Below are 12,569 nucleotides of genomic sequence, written 5' to 3' on the forward strand. Positions count from 1 at the left end.
AACATAGCAGGAGAAAGATCATCAGGGGGACATGGAAGGCCACCTTTGCCATCAGTCAAATGAATCGCTGTTGCACATTCTATGCATTCTACATGCTAAGGACCATGCTAAGGAGGGAGTTAAAGACAGAAGGGATTAGATCGTGCAGATCGGCTTTAATAAAATTACTTGATCCCCAGAACATAATCCTGAACATTCGAATGGTGCCATTTATGGACATCTTCAAAGTCCTTGACAAAGAGACATTTGCAACTCATTCTGAGGATAACCCCACTAGCTAAGTGAAGATACTGAAAGGGATGATGTAATGGGTGGGTGGTTAGGCCTCTATTCCGCCCCACTGTTGCAGGGTTTGGTAGTTAAGACCATCAACATGAAGGGTCTATAGACACGCCGGGCTGCTAGGAACTACGAGCTTTATCTAGCCCCTATCCCGTCTCATCGTTTCAGGGGCACCTACTGAAAATCTATCTAAGCACAATTCACACTTTTTTCAGCACTCTACCCAACTCCAAGTAAAAGCTAGCATATAATGATCATCTATACTGGCCCTGTCTTAAATCACTTTTGTGGTCAAAGATTATGAATTAGTTCATCTTAATAGCTCCCAGGTATATAGCCCTTTATATCATGCACTTTATGGTGAACTGTTGTTTTATTTGTAAAAGTTGTAGAGATCCCGTCTACACGTGTGCTAATACATGGCAGATTGCAATTTCATGTATTCATTAGTCATAGAGAACTCCTTATGGTCAAAACTTATTTTATGTTAATTTTAATGGTATCTAGCTAAAAAGCCCTTTATAATATACACTTTACAACAAATTATGAGTTTATATTATAAAAAAGTGCAGAGCTTTCTCATGTACAACGCATAACATACTTTCTAAAGATCATGCACTTCTCAATGATTTGTATTTTAGACTACAGAAGTTATAGTGATCTGTTATGTATTTGCTTTTAAAGATTTTAATTAATCCTGCAAATAAAGATTTAATAAGATGTACCAGTGTGTTTGCGTGTGCTTGTGTGCTTTTTTAAAATTATCATTGACATAAACTGTCTTCTTTGCAATAAAACAATGTTACCTTTCTTCCTTACCTTATCTGACTGTTTATATAGGTCAGAGTGTTACGGTAGAAACGTTCACAGTGTGTAATGCTAGGAATCTCCTCATTTTATCAGAGATACAAATAGGGCATGCATGAAAAGGGATTGGATAGCCATTCAGTGATCAAAACACATACATTAATATACTTGTCAATTGCTGGTTTTTGCAGGATCCTGACAGAGTTTTGGGCATAGGTCATACGCCTGAATCAAAACGGTAAGCTTTCTTTCATGTTATAGAGTCATATTGCAAGATCTTCATGGTTTTGTAGTGTAATAACTAATTAAGTTGAATTTATGCTATTAGGCATTTTGGCCTAAATTATGAAATATAAGACATGTCCTCTAATGCCCTAATGTGGCTGCTTTGCCAGCTCTTCTGCTGTGGTTTAAAAAAAAAGCAAATATGTAGTTGAGACCAGCTGTATTAAGAACTCTAGGACTGGATGGATTACTTTTGATTGATCCTTTTGAGTTTAGTACACAGAAACACAAAGAAGTGTATTTCTTGAGGAAGCGCACACCTTGGAGGTAGCAGACCTCAATTTCTTTCATTGATCCACTTGCTTAACAAAAAATGTGGATTTGGTCATGAGCAAGTAAAAGCCTACATTGGAACCTACCAGGTTCTCTGTTTAAAAAAACGACTCCTGGTCTCCTCTTTTATGGCTGTATTTCTCGGACAGGGCGGACAGGCTACATCACTACAGTCACCTCCTTCTGTCCAGAATAAACACGTTTAAGAGGTAAGTCATGTTTACAGATTTAAAATAACTGAAAAGTGGGTAGATGGAAATGTCATTTTTTAAGTTATTTTTTCTATTTTCATTTTTTTATTTTCCTAGCCATAAGTATAATACATTATAACAACAAAAGGTGCGAACCCCCCCCATATTAAAGAGTAGACCATACAAAGCACAAACGTAATAGATTATCTAAATAAAACCCAAAATTCATTAATACTTGGACTCGTATTTTGAATCCATACTCGAGCTATACATAAACGGGCACATGCTATAGCAATTCAAACTAATGGTCTCATATAACTGCCCATGTCTTGTATGACCCCTAAAACTACTTCCTTCTCTGCAATCTGGACATCATGGCCAGCTAATATTGTAAGTACGGAAGTTACCTCTGTCCGAATAAATTCATCCTTGGACAAGTGACAACATATGCATTAGATCTGCAGCATACATTTGGCATTTTGGACATAATGATTTGGCCAAATGATGGAGTCATAGCCCTGTTGGAAATAAGCTCAGGAGTATAATACAGCATAAATACTATCCTGTGTTGTTGGAGTTTCAAATTAACAGATATTACATCTGTATCTATAGTATCCAGTGAGTCCTGTATTTCCTCATTAGTTATATCGGCTTGGAGAATCTGACTTAGTTTCACTGATACCTGTATCCCGTCATCGCTAGCAGCTGCTAGCAGTGTCTGATAAAGAATACCAATAGTTCCTCGGCCTGGAGTCTGAAAGAGTACGGATAGTACTTCCGAGGGACTTGCCATCTCTAATATCCTCTGATCCCGTAAGAAATAGTCCCATACTTGTAGATACTTAAAGAATGTGCTCTGTAGCAGCCCAAACTCATCTTTGAAGGCTAAAAAAAATCGAAATCCTTGTCCGTCATAAAGCTGACCAAGTTGAGAAATACCCTTGCACTGCCAGCATCTACCAATATGATCGTGAAATATCTCTGGCAGGATGGGATTGCCCCACAGCATCGTATATGAGTGTAGCACTGGCAAAGAGTATTCCTTACAGATATCTTGCCATATCCTAGTGATGTCTCTAATTATCTTAAACCTAACCCGTTTGTAGAAGTTAGAGTCTGCCGTTTTGTAAAGCAGGAACCCAGTATTTGGTCCACATGCCAGTTGATATGAGAGCCAAGCAGTGCCAGTGTCAGGCCCACTAAGTAAGCTTTGATTTCGACCAACAAATGCTGCCCAAAAATAGAGATTGAAATTTGAAAGCTTAAAGCCCCCTTGTTTGTATGGTAATTTAATATACCGAAGAGCTCTCCGTGTACGTCTATAAACCCAAATAAAACTGCCTACAACACTATCTAGACGCTTAAAAAATGTCTATGGAACCCTTAAAGGATTGTACGGTATAAATACAAATATTTTAGGAGAATATTCCTTTTCACTCTATTGCACCTCCCGTATATTCTAAGAGGGAGCCGGTGCCAGCTGCGTAATTTTGCTGTAACAGTTTTAAGCAGTGGTTCATAGTTCAGAGAGACCACATTGTCCACTCTGCTACTAAGACAGACTCCCAGATATGATGCTGTTGTAATCCCTAATAATAGTGGAGCCATTTCAGGTTGATAATTTAGAATTGTCTGGGTCTTATTCAAGTTTAATTTGTAGCCAGAAAAAAAGCCAAAACGCTGTGCCTCTTGAATGATTTCGCCTAGGGCTTCTGATGGGCTAGAGGAAAAATTTTTGATGTCGTCCGCATACGTAGTTAGATTTAGCTCCAAACCACTAAGAAACACTGCAGATATCCTGACGTTTTGCAATAAATGCCTTATAAAAGGTTCAATATAGAGCACAAACAATAATGGGGATAGCGGACAGCCCTGCCGCGTACCCCTTCAAACAGAAAAATGGGCTGAAGAGGCCATTCATCTTTACTGCTGCTGTTGGGTTGTTATACAGTTTCTGAACCGCCGAGATAAACCTTTGACCAAGGCCAAATGATGACATAGTCGGCCATTGTGCTCCCCAAGCAACTCTATCAAAGGCCTTCTCGGCATCAAACATCAAAATCCCTATCCGCTGATTTAATTAACCGGAGACGTCGAATGCAGCAATAGCTCTATTAATGTGAGCTGCCATATCTCTACCTGGGACAAACCCGTGCTGTTGTTCTGAGACAAACTGGTGGATGATGGGAGCCAACCGAGAGGCAAGGATTTTAGAGAAAATTTTAGCATCGGCATTGATCAATGATATAGAGCAGTACGAACCCTTGTCCTCTAACGATTTCCCCTTTTTAGGAAATACTATAATATGAGTAATATTCCAAGAGGAAGGGACTTCTTCCCCTTGAATAATATTGTTAAAAATGTAGTAAAACAGGTGCCACAATATCTTTAAAAAGTGTATAGAATTCCAATGGGATAGTTGCCTAAATAATGTAGTAAAGACAGGTGCCACAATATCTTTAAAAAATGTATAGAATTCCAATGGGATAGTTTCCTCACCAACAGCTTTTCCTGCTGGTAGGGTGCTAATTGCTTCCTCAACCTCCCCGAGTTCAATATCTTTTTGCAGAGACTCATAGTCCACTAGATTCAGAACAGGTAGCGCACACTCCTGTATATAATCCAGAACTGTTTGTTTGCTAAAGGATGCTGATTCGCCATATAAATCAGCGTAAAAGAGTCTAAATTGCTCAACTATATCTACTGATCGAGTGTAGAATAGACCATCTCCCCCCTTTATTGTTTTAATACAAGATCTGGCCCTTTGGTCAGTTATCTGAGTGGATAACAAGCGGCCAACCCTTTCCCCATATTCGTATTGCTTGGATTTATACTTGTGGTAATTGGCAGCTCCTTTATCCATTAACCCCCGATTATGCTTAGCTCTTATTTCTACCAGTCCCTGGTATATTGGCTGTTCCGCTGCGTCTTTTAGAGCAATAGCTCTTGCATGTTGCTGCTCCTAATCTAATAAAAACCTATGTTCCTTCTCCACCTCCCTGGTAGACTGACGATTCTGCATTAAAATATACTGTAACGTGGTCCCTCTTACATAGGCTTCAAACAATTCCATACCACTGCAGTGGACGCAGTGCCCCTATTGTTCTCTAGATATTCTCCTAATGTACCCCGCATACATTTCACAAAATCTAAATTACTAAGGAGATGTCTGGGAAATGAAAATTCCCAAAATGGTTCTTTATCCCCCACTGAATCTGCACATTTAGCATCACCAGATTGTGGTCCGATGTAATTTTTTATTTTTTTTAATTATTTTTATTAAGGTAAAATCCCAACATAACAGTGGTGGAGAGCAGCAGCATGATACATAGCAGTATTTAGTCGTACCAATGAAGAAAATGACAAGAATCAGTTGCGCACGTGTTACATTTCTCCAATATATTGGTTAGTGCATCGTCACTTCAAGTGGGTCGTCAACAGGGGCTATCCTTGGGGGCTCACAAATGTGCCCTCTGTACTCATTCCAATTGGACCACACCTCACACCACTTGCGGGGACACCCCCTCGCTGTATACACAGTTTTTTCCTGCAGCATGCACCAATCCATATCAGTCTTCCAAGAGGAAAGTCTCGGCTGCGACACCGCCCCCCCCAGTCTGGCAATGTTTCTCTTAGCTATGGTGAATCCCAACGTCACCCACAATCTCCCGCGGGGAGAGAGGTCAGTCGACTCCCAGATATTGAGCAAGCTTTTCTTCGGCTCAACTCGGAGCTCCACCTACCATGTCTCACGCATACATTGATGTACGTGGCGCCAGTATGCCTGAATCACTGGCCAGTCCCATAGGATGTGGAAAAACGTACCCAAGTCCCCGCACCCCCTCCTACAGAGCCCGTCATCACTACGTCCCATGAGCTGCAGCATGGTCCCCGAAATATAAATCCGATGCAGTATCTTGAGTTGTATCAACCTGAGGCGCGAGGAAATGGCAACCTCCTTGGGGGAGGCGAGTGCATAGCTCCATTCCTCCTCGTCGATCAATAATCCATCTTGCTCCCACTTTACTTTGAGGCCCAGCAAAAGATCCGGGGAGTTGCATATGAGCTTTTTGTATGTTAGGGAGATGGCGTGCTCCGGTAGGTGGCCATCCAGTAATCTGTCCTCAAGCGGAGAGGAGTCCCTGGCGGGATATTAGCCTGGAGGGAATGACGAATCTGTAAGTAGCGAAAATATTCTGACTGTGCAAGTTCGTACGATTGTTGGAGGGTGGCAAAGGAGACTACCCCTTCCCGACCCCATAAATCCCGAATATGGGATATTCCTATCAGATCCCAATTTCGGAACCCCTTAGTATTGCCCAGGTTACCCAATCTCTACGACACCCATAGTGGGGTGGCTCCAGTGAGTGTGTTTGCCCAACCCAGCTTCCGCTGGACTAGGTGCCATATCTGCACCGTGTGAAGGGTGGGACCAGTCAGTGGATATCTACCAGGCCTGGAATATAGTGCCGCCTCAAAGTTTCCTCCCGGGAGGAGCCAGCGGTCCATACCATATCCTGGGTCGTTGCCATCACAGTACGTGCCGTGGGTCCGATGTAATTTTAGGACAGACCTCTATAGACACTTTTCCCAACATAGTTCTATTAATAAAAATCATGTCTATTCGGGAATATTGTGTTCGAGGCATATGGGCTGCATATGGTACATTTATGAATAGATCGCCATCTGGTGTTGGGCTCGGATGATTGCACTTGTTTTTCTCTTGGAGAAGTCTTTTGTCGTCACGAGACCGATGACTCCTCCTTTGGGTGCTAGTGCGCATGGGCATCGGCTCCATCCTTAGATTGTTTTTTTCCGCCATCGGGTTCGGATGAGGATCGAAGCGCTCCGGATCGACTTCGAGAAAAGAGTTATATTTCAGCTCGTATTCCCTTTCCAATTCGACGGTATTGTTATCGAGCGCGAGTACATTTCCATTACAACGCGCTTCGACGTCAACAACAACATTTCCAACTTCTACGTCGACGAGACCTGGAGGCCTATCTCGACGTAGTCCAGCCCGGAGTCCATGGAAAGGACTCCATTAAAAAAATGTCCAACGTGTGGTGCTAAATTCCCACACAAGGACCTACACGAGGTGTGCAACCTCTGTTTATCACCTGAACACGAATCCAGGGACTGTGAAGCCTACGCGGCATTCTCCTCCAAGTCGACGATTAGAAACTGTCGAGCCCGAAGACACGAGGCATCGAGAATGCAGTCCGAGGCAATCCCGGAGCTGTTCGAGGCCCAGCACCCCGAAGAGGAAGAAGAAGAGGAGGACGAGTCTGGGTCGGAAGCGGACGAGTCTGACGTCGAAGAAATCGACGTTCATCAAACCGTGAGTGACGACGTCCCTTTACCAAAAAACCGACCCCGCTCGGTGTCGACCCCGCCTTCGAGCCCGGTCAGACAACCGAAAAATGTTTCCGACGCCCCGCCTTCGGGCTCGGCAACGAAACCCAAACACTCGGCCTCCCACCATGTTGGATCCGAGAAGCGGTCCACCTCGACATCGACACCGAAGCTCCATACCAAGGAAAGCTCGAAGTCGAAGCATTCCATGTCGAAACCGAAACAGGCTTCGACGTCGAAGACTCCCTCGACACCGAAAATATCGGACTCGAACAAACTTTCGGTGCCGAAAACACAAATTGACAGTCAGAAGCAAAAGCACCTTTCGGAACCAAAAACTTCGGTACCGACACAGGAGCATCAAACAGATCCAAAACAAAAGACTTTGTTTATTGATCCGCAAACTGGCAAGGTGGTGACAAAACTACCTAAGAAGAGGAAGAATGAACAGTTGGAAGACAAAGCTCCTCCTCCTAAGAAGAGAACAATGGGGACGAATACAACTCCTCCCTTCTCCCCACAACCTAGAGATACATCATTTTCTCCTCTTCCTCACACTCTGCCAGCTATTCCTTTTACATCACGCCCATCTACACCTCAAACAGATGTAGAAAGTGACACAGGGGAAGGGGAACTTCCTAGGGATGATGACGACACTGTCCCAGAAGACGCAGACCCATGGGAAGATTATAATGTAGTGTCAGATAATGACAACGACCCTGAACTGTATCCCTCAAAACCTTCACCACCTGATGATAATACAGGTTTTGCACAGTTAATTAATAGGGCAGCAAAATATCACAAGGTAGATTTACATGCGGAACCTCAAATAGAGGATTTCCTTTTGGAAACACTACCTGCTGCACAAAGAACATTGGGTACACTACCAATGCTTAAGGGTCTCCTCAATCACACAGCAGAGATATTCAAAGACCCTGTGAGGGCTAGAGTACTAAACCCAAGAATTGATCAAAAATATAAGGCAGCCCCAAAGGAACCAATATTTATGAAGGGACAAATACCTCTAGACTCGCTAGTAGTCACAAACGCTCGTAAAAGAGCAAACTCATTAACTACAGGAGAAGCTCCTCCTCCTGACAAGGAGTCCAAGTTAATAGATGCCTCTGGCAAAAGAGTAGCATCCCAAGCGGCAAACAGCTGGCGCATAACTAATACACAAGCGCTACTTGCACGTTATGATAGAGCTCATTATGATGAGTTAGAAAAACTCATTACACATCTCCCTAAAGAACATCAAAAAAAGGCAGATCAACTCATACAAGAAGGGAAGATAATAACTAACACTTCCATTAAGTGCGCCTTAGACGCAGCAGACACTGCAGCAAGAACCATAAACACCAGTATCATGTTAAGAAGACATGCATGGCTCAGAGTCTCAGGGTTCAAACAAGAGGTACAAACATCCTTATTGAATCAGCCTTTTGATGGGAAAACACTTTTCGGCTCAGGCACAGATGAGGCATTAGAAAAGATGAAGAAAGATACAGAAACAGCTAAGTCAATGGGAGCATTGCAACAGCCAACTCAAAGGGGTTCCTTTCGTAGGTCCACCTATAGAGGCGGATCAAAGAATACAGGCACAAGCCAGCAATCAACCTCTTTTACACCAACATCACCCAAAGGTAATTCTAGAGGCAGTTACAGAGGTAACAACAACAAAGGTAGAGGCCGCGGATATAACAACAACCGCAACTCTCCTACCCCAAAACAGTGACTTCATACAGCTCCCCCCAGACCATATAACACCGGTCGGGGGACGCCTATCACAGTTCCTACCTGTCTGGGAAAACATCACATCAGACAGGTGGGTGAGACAAATTATCCAACATGGTTATTGCCTAGAACTCACAGCTACCCCACCAAACATCCCCCCCAAACAGCGTCCAATGAGTCAAGATCATCTAACACTGTTAAAACAGGAAGTATTATCACTACTACAAAAGCATGCCGTAGAGAGGGTTCCACAACATCAACAGGGAACAGGGGTATACCCTCTATACTTCCTAATTCCCAAAAAAGACGGGTCTCTAAGGCCAATACTAGACCTCAGACCTCTCAATGCATACATAAATTCGGAACATTTCCACATGGTCACGCTCCAACAAGTACTTCCTTTACTGAAGAAAGGGGACTTTCTTTCTACACTGGATCTAAAAGACGCTTACTTTCATATCCCAATTCACAAAGCCCACAGGAAATACCTCAGGTTTGTTGTAGAAGGACAACATTATTAATTCAAAGTCCTTCCGTTTGGGGTAACAACAGCACCAAGGGTGTTCACAAAATGCCTAGCAGTGGTTGCAGCTCACCTAAGAAGACAACAAATACATGTCTTCCCTTACTTGGACGACTGGCTAATAAAGGCCAAGTCACAAGAAGAATGTCTTCAAAACACACAAAAGACAATTCAGTTGCTGCACCAGCTAAGGTTTACGGTGAACTACACAAAATCCCACCTGCAACCAAACAAGGTTCAACAATATCTAGGGGCTACTATAGACACAAACAAAGCCAAAGTATACCCCAATCTAGTCAGGATTCAAACAATGATCTCATTGATTCAAAGATTTCAACCACAACACTCACTAACAGCACGAGTGTTCATGCAACTATTAGGGATGATGTCATCTTGCATACTGCTAATACCATATGCCAGACTACAAATGTGTCCGCTGCAAGAATGTTTAGCAACACAGTGGAATCCGGCTCAAGGTCAGATTACAGATCTGGTGTTGGTAGACGACCGCACACACCGCTCTCTGAAGTGGTGGAACACAACAAACATTTCCAAGGGGTGGTCGTTCCTAGAACCAATTCCACAAGTGATACTAACAGCGGATGCATCGCTCACCGGATGGGGAGCGCATATGGAGAAATATACAGTACAGGGAAGATGGAGTGTGCAGGAGAAAAAACTGCACATCAATCATCTAGAACTACTAGCAGTGTTTCTAGCATTAAAAGCCTTTCAAATGCACATTCTCAACAAAGCAGTCCTGATCAGAACAGACAACATGACAGCAATGTATTATATTCAAAAACAGGGGGGGACGCACTGTCTCCAACTATCCAGACTAGCGCAGGAAATTTGGAGATGGACCATTCCTCAAAACATCTATCTGTTAGCCGAACACCTACCAGGAGTTCAAAATCAGATAGCAGACATCTTAAGCAGACAGTCAGAACAAATACACGAATGGGAACTGCACGAACAAATACTGCAGCCATTCTTTCAAAGATGGGAACAACCAGAGATAGATCTCTTTGCCACTCATCAGAACGCAAAATGCCAAAGCTTCGCATCCAGGTACCCACACCACCTGTCGCAGGGCAATGCATTATGGATAAATTGGTCCAACAAATTTGCATACGCTTTACCCCCTCTCCCACTAATTCCATTAGTGGTTTGAAAACTGCAACAACATTCAATGACCATGATACTAGTAGCACCCACGTGGGCACGACAGCCGTGGTTCACTACGCTCCTGCAACTCTCACAGGTGCCACATCAAAAATTAAGAATTTTACCCATGCACCTTACACAGAACCATGGAGTAATAATGCACCCAGATCCCAAACAACTGAACCTGGCGATCTGGCTCCTGAGGTCCTAGAATTTGGATACTTAGATTTACCTCCAAACTGCATGGAAATCATTAAGCAAGCGAGACGTCCCACCACCAGAGCATGCTATGCGGCAAAGTGGAAAAGGTTTGCTGTATACTGTAACAGTAACAACATCAACCCTCTGGACGCATCAACAAAAAATATTATTTGCTACTTACTACACTTACAGCAATGTAACCTTGCTTACACCTCCAATAAAGTACATCTTGCAGCTATAGCAGCATACCTGCCAAACAGGCAACATCTATCCCTATTTAGAGTGCCAGCAATTAAAGCCTTCATGGAAGGCCTCAAAAGAGTCATTCCACCAAGATTACCACCTTCCCCGGTCTGGAATCTCAACATAGTACTCACCAGACTAATGGGACCACCTTTCGAACCTATGCATAGGTGTGAAATACAATTCCTTACATGGAAGGTGGCCTTCCTTATAGCCATTACCTCACTCAGGAGAGTGAGTGAGTTACAGGCATTGACAATACAAGAACCATTCCTACAGTTACACCAGAATAAGGTGGCTCTTAGAACAAACCCAACATTCTTGCCTAAAGTAATTTCAGCATTCCACATCAATCAGCCAGTGGAACTGCCAGTCTTTTTCCCAAAACCACAGACGGTAGCAGAGAGGGCCCTACATACATTAGATGTCAAAAAGGCAATATTGTATTACATAGAAAGAACACAAACATTCAGGAAAACCAAACAACTATTTGTAGCGTTTTCCCCAACACATAAGGGCAATCCTATCTCTAAAGCAGGCATTGCCAGGTGGATTGTAAAATGTATACAACTATGTTACATAAAAGAAAGAGAACATTAACTGTTCCTCCTAGAGCTCATTCTACACGTAAACTAGGGGCATCTATGGCATTCTTAGGAAACATTCCCCTGGATGACATATGCAAAGCAGCAACTTGGTCTACACCACATACCTTCACAAAACACTACTGTGTCGATGTGCAGGCAACACAACAAGCCAGGGTGGGCCAAGCTGTATTAAAAACTTTATTTCAAACTGTTACAACAGACACTGGTGACCACCGCTAGGGAGGTAACTGCTGTATAATCTATTCATAAATGTACCATCTGCAGCCCATATGCCTCGAACGGAATATGCTACTTACCAGTATGCATCTGTTCTTGGCATAGAGGGCTGCAGAGTGGTACATGCCCTCCCTGCCTCCCCGGAAACCTGTGTCTGTTCCAACACTATCTTATTTAGATACACTTACATGGGCAACTCTTTCTGTATTCTATTATACTACTCCATCTAACCCTACTATGGCAAAACAATCTAAGCATGGAGCCGATGCCCATGCGCACTAGCACCCGAAGGAGGAGTCGTCTGTCTCGTGACGACAAAAGACTTCTCCAAGAGAAAAACAAGTGCAATCATCCGAGCCCAACACCAGATGGTGACCTATTCATAAATGTACCACTCTGCAGCCCTCTATGCCAAGAACAGATGCATACTGGTAAGTAGCATATTCCTTATGCGAGGATGAATAAAACACGTACCCAAGAATAGTTGGACATAATCTCCTCCAAGCATCCTCCAGTTGATGTATATGGAGAAGCTCTAGGATAGCAGCTCTAGTCCTGCCCATTCTATCCCGAGTTGCAGTGTTAGTAGTGTCGATCTTCTTATCAATAATACAATTAAAATCCCCCATAACTATCAACTCGCAGCCCACTCCAATGGTTCAGAGCATAAATTATAGATAACCT

At 43.2% G+C, this 12,569-nt stretch overlaps 1 protein-coding gene across 8 annotated transcripts in view; it reads left to right on the top strand.

The window, feature by feature from the left end:
- PHF11 (PHD finger protein 11) overlaps positions 1–12,569 on the top strand; it is a 500,916-nt gene that overhangs the window by 281,676 nt on the left and 206,671 nt on the right. For 4 of the 8 annotated variants that reach the window (XM_078657354.1, XM_078657352.1, XM_078657353.1 and 1 more), the window contains exons 10-11: positions 1,281–1,327; positions 1,797–1,856. In XM_078657354.1, the coding sequence (XP_078513480.1) occupies positions 1,281–1,327; positions 1,797–1,856 (107 nt within the window). The remainder of the gene's footprint in view (positions 1–1,280; positions 1,328–1,796; positions 1,857–12,569) is intronic. The other 4 variants (XM_078657356.1, XM_078657358.1, XM_078657357.1 and 1 more) reach the window with 1 other exon arrangement.

Source organism: Lissotriton helveticus, chromosome 8, assembly GCF_964261635.1.
Source record: "Lissotriton helveticus chromosome 8, aLisHel1.1, whole genome shotgun sequence".
Classification (NCBI taxonomy): Eukaryota; Metazoa; Chordata; class Amphibia; order Caudata; family Salamandridae; genus Lissotriton; species Lissotriton helveticus.